This window comes from Alosa pseudoharengus, unplaced genomic scaffold (genome assembly GCF_046254945.1).
Source record: "Alosa pseudoharengus isolate Yale_2024_CS ecotype anadromous, Long Island Sound unplaced genomic scaffold, YU_APseudo_1.1 YU_APseudo_1.1_scf_15, whole genome shotgun sequence".
In the NCBI taxonomy this organism is placed as follows: domain Eukaryota; kingdom Metazoa; phylum Chordata; class Actinopteri; order Clupeiformes; family Clupeidae; genus Alosa; species Alosa pseudoharengus.
Window position 1 is genome coordinate 34,533,478 of NW_027468620.1, and position 17,500 is coordinate 34,550,977.

At 41.8% G+C, this 17,500-nt stretch overlaps 1 protein-coding gene and 1 long non-coding RNA gene across 3 annotated transcripts in view; one reads left to right on the forward strand and one right to left on the reverse strand.

Moving 5' to 3' along the window:
- The first annotated feature begins 2,173 nt into the window (after positions 1–2,173).
- Positions 2,174–3,787, forward strand: LOC143123877 (uncharacterized). The gene is made up of 3 exons (XR_012986934.1): positions 2,174–2,211; positions 2,833–2,905; positions 3,153–3,787. It is a non-coding gene; the product is annotated as an uncharacterized LOC143123877 (long non-coding RNA).
- An 8,204-nt stretch (positions 3,788–11,991) lies between these two features.
- Positions 11,992–17,500, reverse strand: part of LOC143123878 (zinc finger matrin-type protein 4) — a 22,019-nt gene continuing 16,510 nt past the window's right edge. For both annotated transcript variants that reach the window (XM_076285156.1, XM_076285155.1), the window contains 2 exons: positions 16,585–16,681; positions 11,992–12,013 (listed from right to left, as the gene is read on the reverse strand). In XM_076285156.1, coding sequence (XP_076141271.1) covers positions 11,992–12,013; positions 16,585–16,681 — 119 coding nt within the window. The remainder of the gene's footprint in view (positions 12,014–16,584; positions 16,682–17,500) is intronic.

The window sequence follows — 17,500 nt, forward strand, 5'->3', positions numbered from 1 at the left end:
TCATTAAGGCTACATTGACAAACTCTTAACCATGAGCTGACTGTTCTATGATTCTAATATTTACAGATATCTAGGCGATGTAAGCACAGCTCAGTTTTAAGAAATGCAGCCGAAATGTTGAATTTTGCTATAATTTATTTCAAAACCGGATTACTCTGGAACAGCTAACTATACACGAGAATGCATTACACCTTTGTGTTCGGTAAGGTCTGCTGTTTATTCTGATATATGGTTTGTCATGTGTTGCGTGAAGAGTGTGTAGGCCTACGATATTCCACCGAGATGAATGGATGTGGATGTTTTTTTTATTTTTCTCGCGAACTGTACTGTTACTGAATCACAGCAAACAGTGGCTAGCTAGCACCGTTTAAAAGCTGAGAAAAGGCTCTTTCATGTGACACGTGTGATGAGTAACCTACTTCTCAAGAAGTTCAACAGAGAAGAATGGGTGAATTTGGACGCACTTCATGCTTGTAGTGAAGTAAAGCTGAAGCGCTGCATGCTGCGCTGGAGTCTGCGGCTCACTTGTAGTTATTATAGGTAACTTCAAATCAGCGCGATTTACCCTTATAGGCTACTGCACATTACAAGATCTGTACGAGATGATCCGCAGCACTGAAGTGAGAAATGATTTAACTCTTTGTGTAGCGCATGTGAGCGGTTTTTCCTTGAATATTGGTGGGGACATTTCAGTCCTAATTTGACATTGGTGTGGGCACGTCCTTCGGTCCCCACGCAAATCTACGCCCCTGCACACACACACACAAAAACACAAATACCCCACACACACACACACTGTTAGTTAATTAATCAAGGATGATCTTGAGTCTAGCCCATTATAGGGCATGTTCACCACTAACGGTGCTTTCATGCATGTGTGTGTGTGTGTGTGTGTGTGTGTGTGTATAATGTGTATCTCATGCCTTTATGCATGTAGCATGTATAATTAGCTATGCCTAAAAGCTGGAACTAACAGGGCAGACATTTGTGTGTGTGTGTGTTTGTGTGTGTCTACAGTGTGTGCACTTAACTGTTCACTTCTTTCATCTCTCTTCTCACAAGAGGCCAAGAATTTCTCATATGTGACACACACACACACACACACACACACACACAGTAGCAGGTGTGCTTTGGCCATGAGGGAAATGAAACAAAGAAATAGGAGAAGAAAAGAAAGAGGGAAAGAAGGACAGAGGAGGAGAAGAGAGATGAGAGGAAGAGGAGGAGAGGAGGAGGAGGAGAGAGGAGAGGAGGAGATGAGGGTAGGAGAGGACAGAGGAGGAGGGAGGAGAGGAGAGAGGAGAAGAGAGCAAAAGTGAAGAAAAGAGAGGAGGGTAGGAGACAGGGCTGGGACAAAAAATCGGCCCGGATGGCCCACTATAATGGCACACTCCTGGCAGTGCCCTTAAATACGTGTACTGAACTCAGGGCCATGGAGCAGAGCAAGTGGACAGGACTGAACCCAGGGCCATGGAGCCGTGCAAGTGGACAGGACTGCACTCACTCGCTCTCTCTGACTCATTGGGGGTCCGAGGTGACTGGAGCTCCATATTCAAGTGTAAACACAAGCACTTGTCAAAGAGGAGGCTCTGCTAGAAGAACCTAAAGTAGCCAATTACACTGTATCTCTCAGTGTTTTATTCTATTTTCACCCATCTTTACCAGGGGAACCCTTAGTCAAATAATGGTAATATTATGTTATATGATAGCCACCCACCCACACACACACACACACACACACACACACACACAGACACACACAGAGATTTAAATAAAACATACCGTATGTGTATTATACACATAGACTGAGGAGAACTGCACACACTTATCTTCATCTATACATACACACACACACACACACACACACATGGATATATGTATACACATATGCACTTACACACACATACATACACAGCAAATGCCAGAGTGTTATTTTCCCAGAGTATGAGGTTAAAGAGTATAATTTTTTACACTGTGGAGTATACTGAGGATTTTGTACACTTGTCGGTGTTTTTTATATAGTTTTAGCGGTGTCCATTCTTTTGCCAGTGTTGGTCCAGAGTTTATTTTTACTGCACAAACTCCCAGGGTGTCTATAATCTGATTGAGTCCTTAGAGTTCGCATATTACGTCATTACGTCGTCGGACGTCTCTGTCTGGATAAGTGAAGTCACCTGAGAACAATGGCTGCCTGACTTCGGCGAAAGAAAGGTAAGGTGAAATGCAAGATGTAGTTTGTCTGATGAGTTTTCTTTGCCCAGCATTGTAACTTTCTTTTAATGTTCCTGTCATGCATGTTTAAACTTAACGTTTGTGCTAAGGATTTACTGGGTTCACGAGGTGGAATTCCCGTGTTAACGTTACTAACGTTAAAACTAGCTTAATGGTAAGTTAACTTTAATGTTAGTGCACTAGCACATTTTAGCACGCCATATCAAATCTGACCAAACTCTTTTTCTGATAAATGTTGGGATTTCTCGCCATGATTGAATTAATTTGACGTTCGTGCCGTCAAATACTGGTGAATATAAGCATTGGTCATGTTTTACTTTTTTTTAAGAGACTGGGTTAACAAAGCTAGCCTACTGTGAAGTTTCCAGGTTATTTAAGGTAGCACGCTAGCATAACGTTAGTTATCTCACCGTCAATCTTATATCAAAGCCAATGAACTTTTCATAAAAAAGTTAGCATTCACCCCCACCATCAATAAGTTAATTTCAAGTTCGTGTTGTCAATACAGGTAAATATAACCGCTGGCCAAGTTTTAACTTGCCGTTTGCACGAAGGTTTCTTTTTTTTAAATGTATTAACATCTCCTAATTTATTTTAAAGGATATCAAGAAAGAAGTGGTGGACTGGATGAAGCTGGATGATGGACTTTTCTAATATGGATTTCTGGAGCAAGGTAAGGTCCTAAATTATATGAATATCTACAATTAAAATTTGATACCTTTTTCTTTTTTCCTGTCAAAGAATCAGGAATTACAAGAGGTAAAACAATGCATTTTTGACAGCAGCCAGTAAATGTAGACGTGTATTAGAACATTTTAAACTATTAAGTGATGTATAAAACATTTCATCACTGTATTATTATTTCAAATGACCTTGTTTTGACTTAACTCTTGTTTTGTCTGTCATGGTGATGATTGTAGGACTGCAGGACTTCCAGCTACTGTTTGGAGAAGATATTTCCTCTCAATTTATGGAAGTGGGGAATTTTGGAAGGATCCAAGAACCTCACCAAGACACCCATGTTGGACTCTTGATTTCCAAACACCACTTTATGATACACCAAAGGCAAGTCCCTCCACTCTGCGGCCATATTGCAACGCATTTTGGGCCCTTATCGGGCATCTATTTCGGGCAGAACTGCGCGTGTGCAAGGCTTCACAACACCGGCCTCGCTCCAGCGGCGAGATCACAACACATGATTGGTACCGTGTATCCACAACACATCACATGATTGGCACGATTCACTTGTCGTCTTTTGGCCACAGAAGGTGCTGAGATGTGGATACACTACCCCAGAGCACTGTAGACAATCACATAATTACGCCAGTCCAGTACGTATACATGTTTTTATATTTTGCCAGAACTTCCTGGTCTTTAGACATGATTATTTAAAGCCATTCATGAATTGTAACAATGAGGAACAAAGTAATGCCTTTAGTATATTGCTTTTTATGAATGTCAGCTGTATTGTTTCAAACTAGATTGTGGATTTTATCCAAACATTGTAATGCTTTTTTGACACTGTCTTGACAGGTTTGAAATTAAATATGTTGAACCGTGAGTTTATTACAGGTGTTGAAGTTACTCAAAGTAGTGTCAAATGATGCCTCTGAAAGAGTTCATTTGAACACTTGTGGTGTTAGAAATTTAACTCTGTGATAGTGTTAATATTTTAACTCTGGTGTCCAGTGTTGGGAGAACACTGGACACTTGGACCCATATACACACCGAAACAGGTGTAAAATGTACTCCTACAGAGTATCATTTACACTGTCCAATTTGCTGTGTACACACACACACACGCAGACCTGAGTCATGTCAACAGTAGAACCTGTTGTGTGTTTGTGTGTGTGTGTGTGTGTGTGTGTGTGTACACATGTGTGGACAGACTAGACCAGACATGCCTACAGGCAGAGAAAGAGATAGAGCCGTGTGTGTGTATGTGTGTGTGTGTGTGTGTGTGTGTTTCTGTAAATGTGAGAAAAGTGTGCAGGCTTTGCCTCTGGGTCTCACTTTAATCCTCCAACAAGGTCAATTATGTATACAGTTACACACAAACACACACACACACACACACACACACAGCTGATAGGCTACTGTGGACATCAAAGCATCTCTGACACAGCACAGTCACATCCCTACAGGGGGAGGAAGGACTAGTGTGTGTGTGTGTGTGTGTGTGTGTGTGTGTGTGTGTGTTTGTGTTTGTAATATCTTGATATGATAAGCACACTCAGTGTGTTGAGTAGGTTTGTTCTGAATCCAGCTGCCTCTGGGTGTCTAGACATGGTGTATGAGTGTGTTTGTGTGTGTGTGTGTGTGTGTGTGTGTTTGAAACGTTTGTGTTTGGTGGTGTGTTTGAAATGTCTATGTTTCTGTGTGTGTGTGTGTGTGTGTGTGTGTGTGTGTGTGTGTGTGTGTGTGTGTGTGTGTGTTTGAAACGTTTGTGTTTGGTGGTGTGTTTGAAATGTCTATGTTTCTGTGTGTGTGTGTGTGTGTGAATGTGTATGTGGGTGAGTGTGTGTGGATTTGAACACGACTGCCTGCCCCACTTTCCACCAAACTCTTGCTACCACAGAGGAAGGACATACAGCTGTGGTTTGTGTGTGTGTGTGTGTATATGTGTGTGTATATGTGTGTGTGTGTGTATGTGTGTGTGTGTGTGTGTGTGTGTGTGTGTGTATGTGTGTGTGTGTGTGTGTGTGCGTGTGTGTATGTGTGTGCGTGTTTGTATGCCTGTGCGTGTGTGTGCGTGTTTGTATGCCTCTGTGTGTGCGTGTTTGTATGCCTCTGTGTGTGCGTGTTTGTATGCCTGTGTGTGTGTGTGTTTGTATGCCTCTGTGTGTGTGTGTGTGGGGGGGGGGGGGGTGTAATATGTTATTCCCTGCTGAGCACAGGGTAAGCTGTGAAAGGTGTCAACTGAGACTATCTTCAGTAGACTCTCTCTCTCTGTGTGTGTGTGTGTGTGTGCGTGTGTTAGAGGAGATTAGAACTATCATTGCTATTCTAAACACACAGACTGAGATGCAGTAGCTATGTAATGTGTGTGTGTGTGGTGTGTGTGTGTGTATTTGTAATGTATGTGTGTGCACATGCATGTATATGTGTGTGTATTTGTAATGTATGTGTGAGCACATGCATGTATACTGTATGTGTGTGTATTTGTAAAGTATGTGTGTGTGTGTGTGTGTGTGTCTATTTATAATGTATGTGTGTACACATGCATGTATATGTGTGTGTCCTAAGTTACTGGGCTAAGGAGAGATCCTGCCCAACTAAAACTTACCCTGCATACAGTGTCTATGTGTGCAGGTGAGTGCAGGTGTGTGCATCTCTGTGTGCGTGTGTGTGTTTTGGGGGGGGGGGGGGTTAAGTTTTAAGCCCCATATTAGTAAAGTTACTCAGACAGCCTATTTCCACCTGAGAAACATTGCCAAAGAGTGCAGCCCTTTTTAACTCAACAAGATGCAGAAAAACTAATTCATGCCTTTATCACTAGCCTGTTAGACTACTGCAATGCACTTTTCACTGGTCTTCCCAAAAAACATCTAAATAAAATAGGCACTCATACAGAACTCTGCGGCTAGACTTTTAACTAAGACCAAGAAGAGAGAACACATCACCCCTGTGTTGGCTGAACTGCACTGGCTCCCTGTTTCCTATAGAATTGATTTTAAGGTTATGTTAATTACTTACAAAGCTCTGAATGACATAGCACCTTCATATATCTCTGAGCTTTTAATATCTTATCAACCACAAAGGAAACTTAGATCATCCAATTCTAATCTTTTAATCGTACCCAAAGTGCTCCACAAACAAAGTGGAGAAGCTGCTTTTATCCATTATGCCCCCAAACTATGGAACACCCTGCCTCTGTACATCAAGCAGGCGAGTTCAGTAAATATTTTTAAAAAAGATCTGAAAACATACCTGTATAAGAAAGCCTTTAGATTACTCATCTTATCCTGTAGACTACTTTTTCAGATTATTCTACATCTGTTGCCATTGGAGGGCGCAGCCAGCCAGAAGCAGATGGGCTCCCCCTATTAAGTCAGGTTCTGCTCAAGGTTTCTTCCTGGAATATGGGAGTTTTTCCTTGCCACAGTTGCCATATGGCGTGCTTATGGGGGGTAAAGGTTAAGGCTGCCAGTCTTGAATGTCTGTGTATAAAGTCAAATAATTGCGACATCTGCTAAGAACAAGCTAAGGCTGGCTGCTTGGAGTCCGCATTAACAGGGCCTAAGCATTTGTTAGCCTAGGCATTTGTTAGCAAAGCCTTTATACAGTATATCTATAGTAGTACAATAGTATTTCTGATATGTTGCTGATTGGATCATAAACGGCCACAGCAACAAAGGGGAATGACTGACTCTTCTCTAATAACTGTGTTACATGTTATTTTCTATATTTCTGATATGTTGCTGATTGGATCATAAACAGCCACAGCAATGAAGAAAAGTGATTGATAATGACTGACTGACTCTATTAATGTGTTACATGCTCCAAATGTAAAGCACTTTGAGCTGCATTCTGTGTATGAAAGGTGCTATACAAATAAAGCTTATTATTATTATTATTATTATTTACAGATGTGTGTGTGTGTGTGTGTGTTTCTGTGATCTTGCTGGTTTTCCTTCAGTCATCCTCTGCAGGTGCTGCAGCCAACACATACCCGAAGCACAATGTGTGTGTGTGTGTGTGTTTGTGTGTATTTGTGTGTGTGTGTGTACTGTATGTGTGTGTGTGTGCATCACTGTGTGATGGTGGTATATCTCTCCCCCTTTCCTTCATATAGAGTTTTAGTGTGCAGATTACATCATGTGCACTGCTCTCGCACACTGTTTGTGTGTGTGTGTGTGTGTGTGTGTGTGGGGGGGGGGGGGTTATAACTATTATGCAGATGAGGAGCACAATTAGATGGATTTAGGAAGTTATAAGAGGTTTGAAACTAAAACTTCTACACACACACACACACCAATTAGGCTTGTGTTGTTTAATTGATGTACGTTAAGAGATGCAGTGAGAAGAGAAGAGAGTGTTTGAGTCCTAATGATCCGTAAGTGAAGCTTTCTTTGTTGAAATATTGATATCCTAATTCACCAGCCTTCCTCTGTCTCTTTCACACACACACACACATACAGGCACGCATGCACACACACAATCTTTCTCTCTCACACACAGACTCATACACACACACACACACTCACTACCAATCCAACAACATTCCCTCTATGAAAGCAGCCGGCAACACTCTCTGAGACATACACACTCCATCTCTCTTTCTCTCACACACACACACTCAAACAGCGCTCTTTGCATGAGTATCCTCCCATATAAGTGTCTTTGTGATGAATTATTTCCTCTGATGTTCTGCAGTTCTGAAACTGAGGAGCGGGAGACTCCCAGGATGCATTGCAGCGGATTCATCTTCCCTCCACTTCTCCTCTGGAGACATAGGGTCATCAGGGGGTGTGTGTGTGTGTGTGTCAGAGAGAGAGAGAGAGAGAGAGAGGAGAGATGTTCGTCTTTGAAAGAGCACACAAACACACACAACCACCTGCAGTCACTCTCTCAATGCAGTCTGTCACTCTCTCCCTCTCTGCAGTATGCCAGTGTGGGGGTGTATGAGTGTGTATGTGTGTGTGTGTGTGTCTTTATGAGTGTGTGTGTTTTATTGGGCCACAGTGCTCAGTCTAAAGTGAATACTTAAAATCGTACAACTAGTTGTTGCTTAGTTACAGTATAGATCAAAGTGAAGATCAACATAAAGTCTATATTTAGCTCTGCGTTTTGTTCTTGTGTTGTATCTTAAATAGACATCCTTGTGAAACCCCTACATAAAATCTCTCTCTCTCTCTCCCTCACACACACACACACACACACACACACACACTCCTCCCCATTAGATATGACAAGCAGCTTTTCCCCCGTTACTATGGAGATGTCAGCAGCCTGAAGAACAGATTTAGAGTTTGATCTAACAGTTCATAGAATCAGCTACCTGTCTTTCACACACACACACACACACATTTCAACACACCACACACACTCTCTCTCTCTCTCTCTCACACACACACACACACAAACCTAGAAACTTTCACACAGTCTCTCTTTCACACATACACTCTCTTACTTTTAGCCTCCCTCAACCCGCAGAAACACATTATATCATGATCTTTTAATGGAACACACACACACACATAAACATAAACATTATCATCACCCATGTACAAGTGTACAAGTATAGTGTTTAGGCTAATAATACACACACACACACACACACACACACACACACATAAACATATAAACATGATCACCCATGTACAAGTGTACAAGTAGTGTTTAGGCTAATAATACATACACACACACACACACACACACACAAACATATAAACATGATCACCCATGTACAAGTAGTGTTTAGGCTAATAATACACACACACACACACACACACACATAAACATATAAACATGATCACCATACATGTACAAGTACCATGTACAAGTGTACAAGTAGTGCTTAGTCTAATAATGAATCATACACATATAAACATGATCACATCTTGCAGATTGCATTCAACTGATCTACACACAAGCTTAAAGAGCAACATGTGCATTTATACATTCACAAGACACTTCAAACCTAATAGATATCCCTGACATACCATGTGCCCATGTTAAAGCCACACACTAACAAATCAAATAATATGCATTATATCTAATAAGGCTAATGGAACACTTATACTTCAAAATCACATTTCAACTGTTGTGATTAGTTGGAAAACTGTAATATGTAAAAAAAAAAGGCTGAATGTCTGATTTGAGCTGAATGTCTTCCAGAGGTTATTGTACTGAATAGGATTATGCTGATATCCAGTAACACAATAAATAATGTGTGTGTGTGTGTGTGTGTGTGTGTTACTAACCATTACAAGCTAGCTTGTCAGGAAGGGCTTTAAATTAGGCTCGAAATATAAGCTACATTTTGGCAAGGAAAATATCTAGACACACTTGTGCACAGCTACCTAAGATGGTGTGTGTGTGTGTGTGTGTGTGCATGTGTATGTGTGATCAGATGGTGTGTGTGTGTGTGTGTGTACATGTCTACCTCAGATGGTGTGTGTGTGTACATGGCTACCTCAGATGGTGTGTGTGTGCATGTGTGATCAGATGGTGTGTGTGTGTGTGTGTGCATGTGTGATCAGATGGCTGATGGATAAAGAAGAGTATCTCACTCTAGTTACACTACCTCAGATGGTGTGTGTGTGTGTGTGTGAATGGCTACCTCAGATGGTGTGTGTGTGTGTGTGAATGGCTACCTCAGATGGCTGATGGATCGACATTTTAATGCTTCTGGAAAGATGGATCGATCAGAGCAGAACATATTTGTGTATGTAGCTCAGAAGCTTAGGAGTTACATGTGTGTGTGTGTGAATGTTAAATGCTAGAGTAGGTTGTGTGTGTGTGTGTGTGTGTGTGTGAGTGTTGAATGCTAGTGTAGGTTGTGTGTGTGTGTGTGTGTGTGTGTGTGAGTGTTGAATGCTAGTGTAGGTTGTGTGTGCGTGTGTGTGTGTGCATGTCATGTGTGTGAGTGTTGATTGCAAGTGTAGGTTGTGTGTGTGTGTGTGTGTGTGTGCATGTCATGTGTGTGTGTGTGTTGAATGCTAGTGTAGGTTGTGTGGAGTTAAAAACAGTTCTGACCTTCTCTGCTGCTTTAGAGGAATCCCAGTCACAGAGTCAGCAGTTCATCATCAACACTTTATTATGAACAATTATCTCCAAGTCATGTCAATCTACTGGATAACTTCCTTTACACACACACACACACGTGCACACACATGCACGCACGCACGCACGCATACACCAGAGGCGATTGCTCTAAGACTACAGGGGAAGCTGAGCCTCCTCTAAAATACCACGGAAAATCACATCAAATAACACTATCACATTAGCTTCTAGCCTACTATTCCAACTAAAAACTGAAAACATGTTCAATTTCATGGCTAGTTTGTTCAGCAATAAGGCTTTGCCGGTCATATATTGTGATTTCGCACCCGTAATACATTGCTGTGACGACACGATCCATCAAAAAACCATGCAAAAAACCCATAGACGCTCGGCTTCACTGGACTTTCAATGGCACTACAGAGTGGGCTGATCTCAGTGCAGAAAAGCTAGATCTTTATTGGACAAACGCCACAAAATCGTCATTTCCAGGGAAGCTCGGCGTCTCTAGGAGTGAATGGGACAGTGGGATGGCCCGGACGCCGAGCTTCTGTATGATGATTGGAGGAACCGTCATAGAGGCTGGACTTTTTTTGATTGACAGCATATTTCGCGATCTGACAGGAAGTGGTTCAAGTTCAAGGGATGCGTTAACGTTAGTGTTGGCAGGTGAAGTCAAGAGACAAAGGCAAGTTGTAGCTCAAATTCTCATAATTTGTGAGCAATACAGTCGGTTTCTATTTGTCTTTGTAAATAGCATACTGTAAATAAAACCGTAATGTGGAGTTACAGAGTTTGTGACTTGCTTTTTTTTCAGTTGTGTATTTAGGCTAAGTTAGGTAGCGTGCTATATAACAGTGTAAGCTACATTATGCTAATGTTTACTTGAATTTTAAAAGCCCACCAGGGGAGATTAAAAATAAAACAGCAAGGCAGATGAACGTACACAGAGAAATAACTCTAGAAGGCTAGGACCTAGCCTAAACTCCCCCAAGCTGCATGTCTGCCATGCTAACTCTATAGCCTACTGTTTGGTCTATTCTGGGTTTGGGGATCATTTTTGCCCTCAAAGAACAATATAGCACCTTAATAATATTAATTTAAAAATTGACCATTTTTATCAGAGCTTCCCCTATTGCAAAGAGCAGCAACCGCCACTGGCATACACACACACACACGCTCACACGCATACACACACACGTGCGCTCACACGCCCTAACGCGCACACACACATGCACGCACAGTGCATAGAGCTACAACATCCCAACATTTGCATAGAAATTCATAAAGAAAACAGCAAACTAAACAGCACCTGCCAGAGAGGGCGGACACTAGGACCCAGCAGCTAACCAAACAGCACCTGCCAGAGAGGGCGGACACTAGGACCCAGTGGCACTCTCTATGTACTCACAGAGACATGGCACGGCACCAGACGATAAACACATCAACTGAACAAAACACACTCATCAAACTTCAACAGATTTCTTTTCATGGGTGTCATGGAAGTGTGTGTGTGTGTGTGTGTGTGTGTGAGAGAGAGAGAGAGAGAGAGAGAGAGATTAAAAGAGAGAAGTGCCAAATGTGAAAGGTTATTTATAGGAACCCAGTCTGTGTATTTTGTGTGTGTGTGTGTGGCTGTGTAGATGCTTTGCATTGGTGCAGGTGTTTACTGTGTGTGTGTGTGTATGTGTGTGAGAGAGAGAAAAAAGAGTATTATGTGTATTTGTGTGTGTGTGTGTGTGTGTGTGTGTGAGGCTCTTGTGAGGTGAGAGCATTTAGTCCACATAACAAGAACTATGACATCATCAGGCATGTTGCTGGTACCCCGAGTGACATCATCAGAAGTCGACGGAGGAGCTGGAACTGGACTTCATGCTGAAGGTTCAAGGGGGAGTTAGAGTTCACACACACAGACACAGACACACACACACACACACACACACACACACACACACACACACACACACACACATGAGATGTCCTTATACACATGGCCTGCAGAGTTGTGGTGTCCTCATCAGTGTGTGTGTATCATCACTGCTGGTGTTGCTTCAGACTAAAGGAGAGACACAAGAAGACAACACACCAATGAAATTAAAGCTCAGACCACTCCTGTAATAGTCTATTTATATAATGTTACAGTACACTCCTGTAATAGTATATTTATATAATGTTACAATGAACTTAAAGCACATTCCACTCCTGTAATAGTATAGTTATATAATATTACAATGAACTTAAAGCTCAGACCACTCCTGTAATAGTCTATTTATATAATGTTACAGTACACTCCTGTAATAGTATATTTATATAATGTTACAGTAAACTCCTGCAATAGTCTATTTATATAATGTTACAGTACACTCCTGTAATAGTATAGTTATATAATGTTACAGTACACTCCTGTAATAGTATAGTTATATAATATTACAATGAACTTAAAGCACATTCCACTCCTGTAATAGTCTATTTACAGTGGTGGAATGTAACGAAGTACAAATACTTCGTTACTGTACTTAAGTAAATTTTCCACGTATTTGTACTTTACTTAAGTAAAATTTATAGTGCATACTTTTACTCTCTTTTTTTTCTCTCTGACAAACACGTTTGTTTTACCAGGGGGCGGGGTTGCTACCAAAGATTCTGTCTAGAAGCTTCTAGTCTAGACCAGGCAAAGCGTGAGCTTGTAGCCATCTGCATTCGGTAGGCTATATTCACCAGACCCATGGCTACACTGTACATGCAACTGTGTTCTGTGCCTTTCTCTGTCTGTTATCTGCAGAGTTAGGGCCTCCTCTCCGATGAGATTGCTATCCGCGGATCAGCGAAGTTACAGGCTATGCCCATGCTTCTGTCACACGTCTGATCATTTGCGGCACAAATGAATGGTAGACTATTAATGAACCGGTGGCCGGAAAAAAACATAACATTTTCCAGATTAGGAAATATTCCTTAATTGTGTGTGATCAAATAAAGATGAATAGCCTACAATTGGGGGGTAGAAATGTGAGCGCTCATTCAATGTCTATGCGTCTGCGCAAGTGAAACTGAACTTAATCATAAAGACACCTTTCTCAGCAACTTTTCTGTTCAATCAGCAGAATTGGCATTACGATCCACCCGACGTTTCCCTTGTCTACCCCGTTAAACTTCAGGCTCTCGTGTTTTGCTGAATGATATTACTCAGCAGATCACTCTAGTTAGGTAACCAGAATTACAGTCTCTAGAATTGTAGGTCAGAATGTAAACTGGGCCACAGATGGTAAGCACAATTGCATTAGTTTAAAACTATCTAGTCGAGTATAACCTAAAACTAGCTTAATTAAAATGCCACAGCCCATACTGATTTTTCGTTTTAGAATATAGATATTAAGAGAATAAATCATTATGCAAATACTTTTACTTTTAATACTTAAAGTACATTTAAAAGCAGGTACTTTTTACTTTTACTTAAGTAGGGTTGTCATTGTGGTACTTTTACTTTTACTAAAGTAAATATTTCTCTGTGTATTTTTACTTTTACTTAAGTACTGAGATTCAGTACTTCCTCCACCACTATGTTACAGTACACTCCTGTAATAGTATATTTATATAATATTACAATGAACTTAAAGCACATTCCACTCCTGTAATAGTATATTTATATAATATTACAATGAACTTAAAGCTCAGTCCACTCCTCTAATAGTGTATTTATATAATATTACAATGAACTTAAAGCACAGTACACTCCTGTTATAGTATATTTATTAATATTACATCATTTTAATGTGACATAACATGGCTTTTCTTGTTTTAAGTAAAGTGTAAAACTGTACATAGCAGAATAAGATAAGACAGGTGTCAAGCAGTTTAGACTAACAAGACATAGTAAGATGACACACACACACACACACACATACAGTAACTGAAAGGTACTTGAAGAGCTAGTTCAGCTACTTTTTTTGCACATTCACGTTCCCACAGTGTGATCTGAACTAATATGATCTCTGACAGAAGATCAGATTTGCAAACGTGCACGGAGACACACACACACACACACGCACGTGCGCATGCATGCGCACACACACACACACACACACACACACACATACACGCACGTGCGCATGCATGCGCACACACACACACACACACACATACACGAAAACACTTTGCTCATACAAGTAAGATTTTGTTGTCATGGTGACAGCAGAGCTGGCAGAGACAAAGAGAGATAGACAGATGAATATATATATGTGCTTTCAGTCTATATATATAATATGTGCTTTCAGTCTATATATATAATATGTGCTTTCAGTCTATATATATAATATGTGCTTTCAGTCTATATATTTAATATGTGCTTTCAGTCTATATATATAATATGTGCTTTCAGTCTATATATTTAATATGTGCTTTCAGTCTATATATATAATATGAGCTCTGTGTCTATATATATAATATGAGCTCTCTGTCTATATATAAACGATGAGCTCTCTGTCTATATAATATGATAGGGAGACACAGATCATGTGTGAGTGCAAGGAGGTTGAAGATGAAATCTACTTCAGAAATGCCCCAACGACCTTTCACTTGAAATGTGGAGAAAAGAAATCCTCTTGGGAGGTGAGACATTATAGCTGACAACTCACACACACACACACACACACACACACACACTCAAGAGTCACAACATCAGAATAAGGTGCAGATCTCCTTCTCATCTCAATTAGTTGACTTTCAATTCTATTATTTTTCTTTTGAGGGACAAAGGGAGGGGGAGGGAGAGAGGGAGGAAGAGAGGGAGAGAGAGAGAGGGAGAGAGAGGTAGAGAGAGGGAGAGAGGGAAAGAGAGAGGTAGAGAGGGGAAGAGAGGGAAAGAGAGAGAGAGGTAGAGAGCGGAAGAGAGGGAGAGAGAGGTAGAGAGGGGAAGAGAGAGAAAGAGAGGTAGAGAGGGAAAGAGGGAGAGAGACAGAAAGAGAGGGAGAGAGGGAGAGAGAGAGAGGGAGAGAGAGAAAGGGAGCATGGGGGGAGAGGGGGGCTGATGGAAGATGAAATGTGACATTATTTCATCTCTAATACATTTTTACTTTTTGGTTTTAATGTATTTTATTTCAGGTTTATTTGATATGAACATTGCACATTAATAAAACATTAAATGTTTATGGCTATTTTATCTCCATGGACCTCTGTACAGTATAGTATATAGTAACCAGCTCATAAAACAAATAGTCATGATATAGGCAGCATACATTAAAGGGGGAAAATGTGTGTGTGTGTGTGAGCATGTGTAACTGTGGCCATGTAATGTTTGGGAGTGTGTGTGTGTGTGTGTGTGTGTGTGTGCATGTGTGAGCGGCCAATAGTCTGTCAGAGGAAATCTCAACTCACCTGAGATACTAGCCCTGTCGCTAGATATAAGGTGACCTCTCCTACCCTACTTTCACACACACACACACACACACACACACACACACACACACACACACACACACACACACAGGGGGCATGTGTCCAACAGAGCTGTTTTTGTCATGGTGACAGCAAAGCTTGGGGGGGTGTGAGCAGAGCTGGATAGGTGAGGAGAGAGAGAGAGAGAGAGAGAGAGAGAGAGAGAGAGAGATGGAAGGAGAGAGAGATGAAGGGACAGATGGAGAGAGAGATGGAAGGAGAGAGATGGAGGGAGAGAGAGATGGAGGGAGAGAGTGAGAGAGATTGAGGGAAAGAGAGAAAAGTGATGAAAGCAAGAGTGACAGAGGAGATCTTTATATATGACGTGTGTGTGTGTGTGTGTGTGTGTGTGTGTGTGTGTGTGTGTGTGTGTGTGTGTGTGTGTGTGTGTGTGTGTGTGTGTGTGTGTGTGGACGTGTGTGTGCGTGGGTGTGTGTGCGTGGGTGTGTGTGTGCGTGGGCGTGTGTGTGTGTGTATGTGTGTGTGTGTGCATGTGTGCGTGGGTGTGCATGTGTGTGCGTGTGTGTGTGTGTGTGTGTGTGTGCGTGGGTGTGTGTGTGTGTGTGTGCATGTGTGTGTGTGTGTGTGTGCGTGGGTGGGCGTGGGTGGGCGTGTGTGTGTGCGTGTGTGTGAGGACGTGGAAGATAAGGGGAAGTCTGAGACCTTTTCTTCTCTTTTTCTATCTGCCTTTCTTCTCCTCTCATCCCTCTCTTTTCTCTTCTCTCATCCCTATTCTCTCTCTTCTCTTCTCCTCTCATCCCTATTCTCTCTCTTCTCCTCTCCTGTCATCCCTATTCTCTCTCTTCTCTCTCTTCTCCTCTCCCCTCATCCCTATTCTCTCTCTTCTCCTCTCCTCTCATCCCTATTCTCTCTCTTCTCCTCTCATCCCTATTCTCTCTCTTCTCTCTCTTCTCCTCTCCCCTCATCCCTATTCTCTCTCTTCTCTCTCTTCTCCTCTCCTCTCATCCCTATTCTCTCTCTTCTCCTCTCCTCTCATCCCTATTCTCTCTCTTCTCCTCTCCTCTCCTCTCATCCCTCCATCCCTCCTAGTCTAATCCTAGTCTGTCAGCAGAGTGTCAAAGCTGCTTACATATATAAGAATGATCTGCGTTGACAACCTTTTACACACATACACACACACACCCACACAGAAACACACACACACACACACACACACACACAAACACACACACTTACTTGTTCTGGTGCTTGGATCCCTGGAGGTGAGCATGATACTGTTCAATGGAGTTTAACACCACTTTACACACACTGCATGAGTAGCTGCTCCGTAAACCTGAAACACACACACACACACACACGCACGCACACACACACACACACACACACATACATACACACACACACATAGTAGGTGACAATCAATGTGTGATTGTGAAAAATAGACGATTTCTCAGTTTATGGTCGTAAGCTAAGTATTTCAAGGAATCCGCAGTTTAGCCTGTGGGTTAGCTAATGTTATGCCGACTGGCTTTGACAACTAGCATGTTAGTTAGCCTACTATTCTTATTCTGATTGAAGTGCTTCCAAAAAGGATGATTGCCAAACCACAAAAAAGGTGTAATATACTCATTTACTTAAGAGATAAGCCCCGAGAGGTCGCAGGTCACAGCGATAAGCCCCGAGAGGTCGTAGGTCACAGCGATAAGCCCCGAGAGGTCGTAGGTCACAGCGATAAGCTCTGAGAGGTCGTAGGTCACAGCGAAAAGCTCCAATAGGTCATAGGTCACAGTGATAAACCTTGAGAGGTTGTAGGTCACAGAGATAAGCCTCGAGAGGTCGTAGGTCACAGCGATAAGCTCCGATAGGTCATAGGTCAGAGTGATAAACCATGAGAGGTCGTAGGTCACAGACATTAGCCCGAGAGGTCGTAGGTCACAGCGATAAGCCCCAAGAGGTCAGAGGTCACAGTGACTTTGGAACAGCTAAGGGGTGTTGTTCAACATGATGCGCAGCGGAGCCTCTTAGCTGTTTTGTTGTCAGTGTAACCTACGACCTCTCGGGGCTTATTGCTTTACCACACATTTCACTAAATAAAGGAACAGCAACAAGAAATGTAACAATTTATTCCTAGATAACATAGATAAGATATATC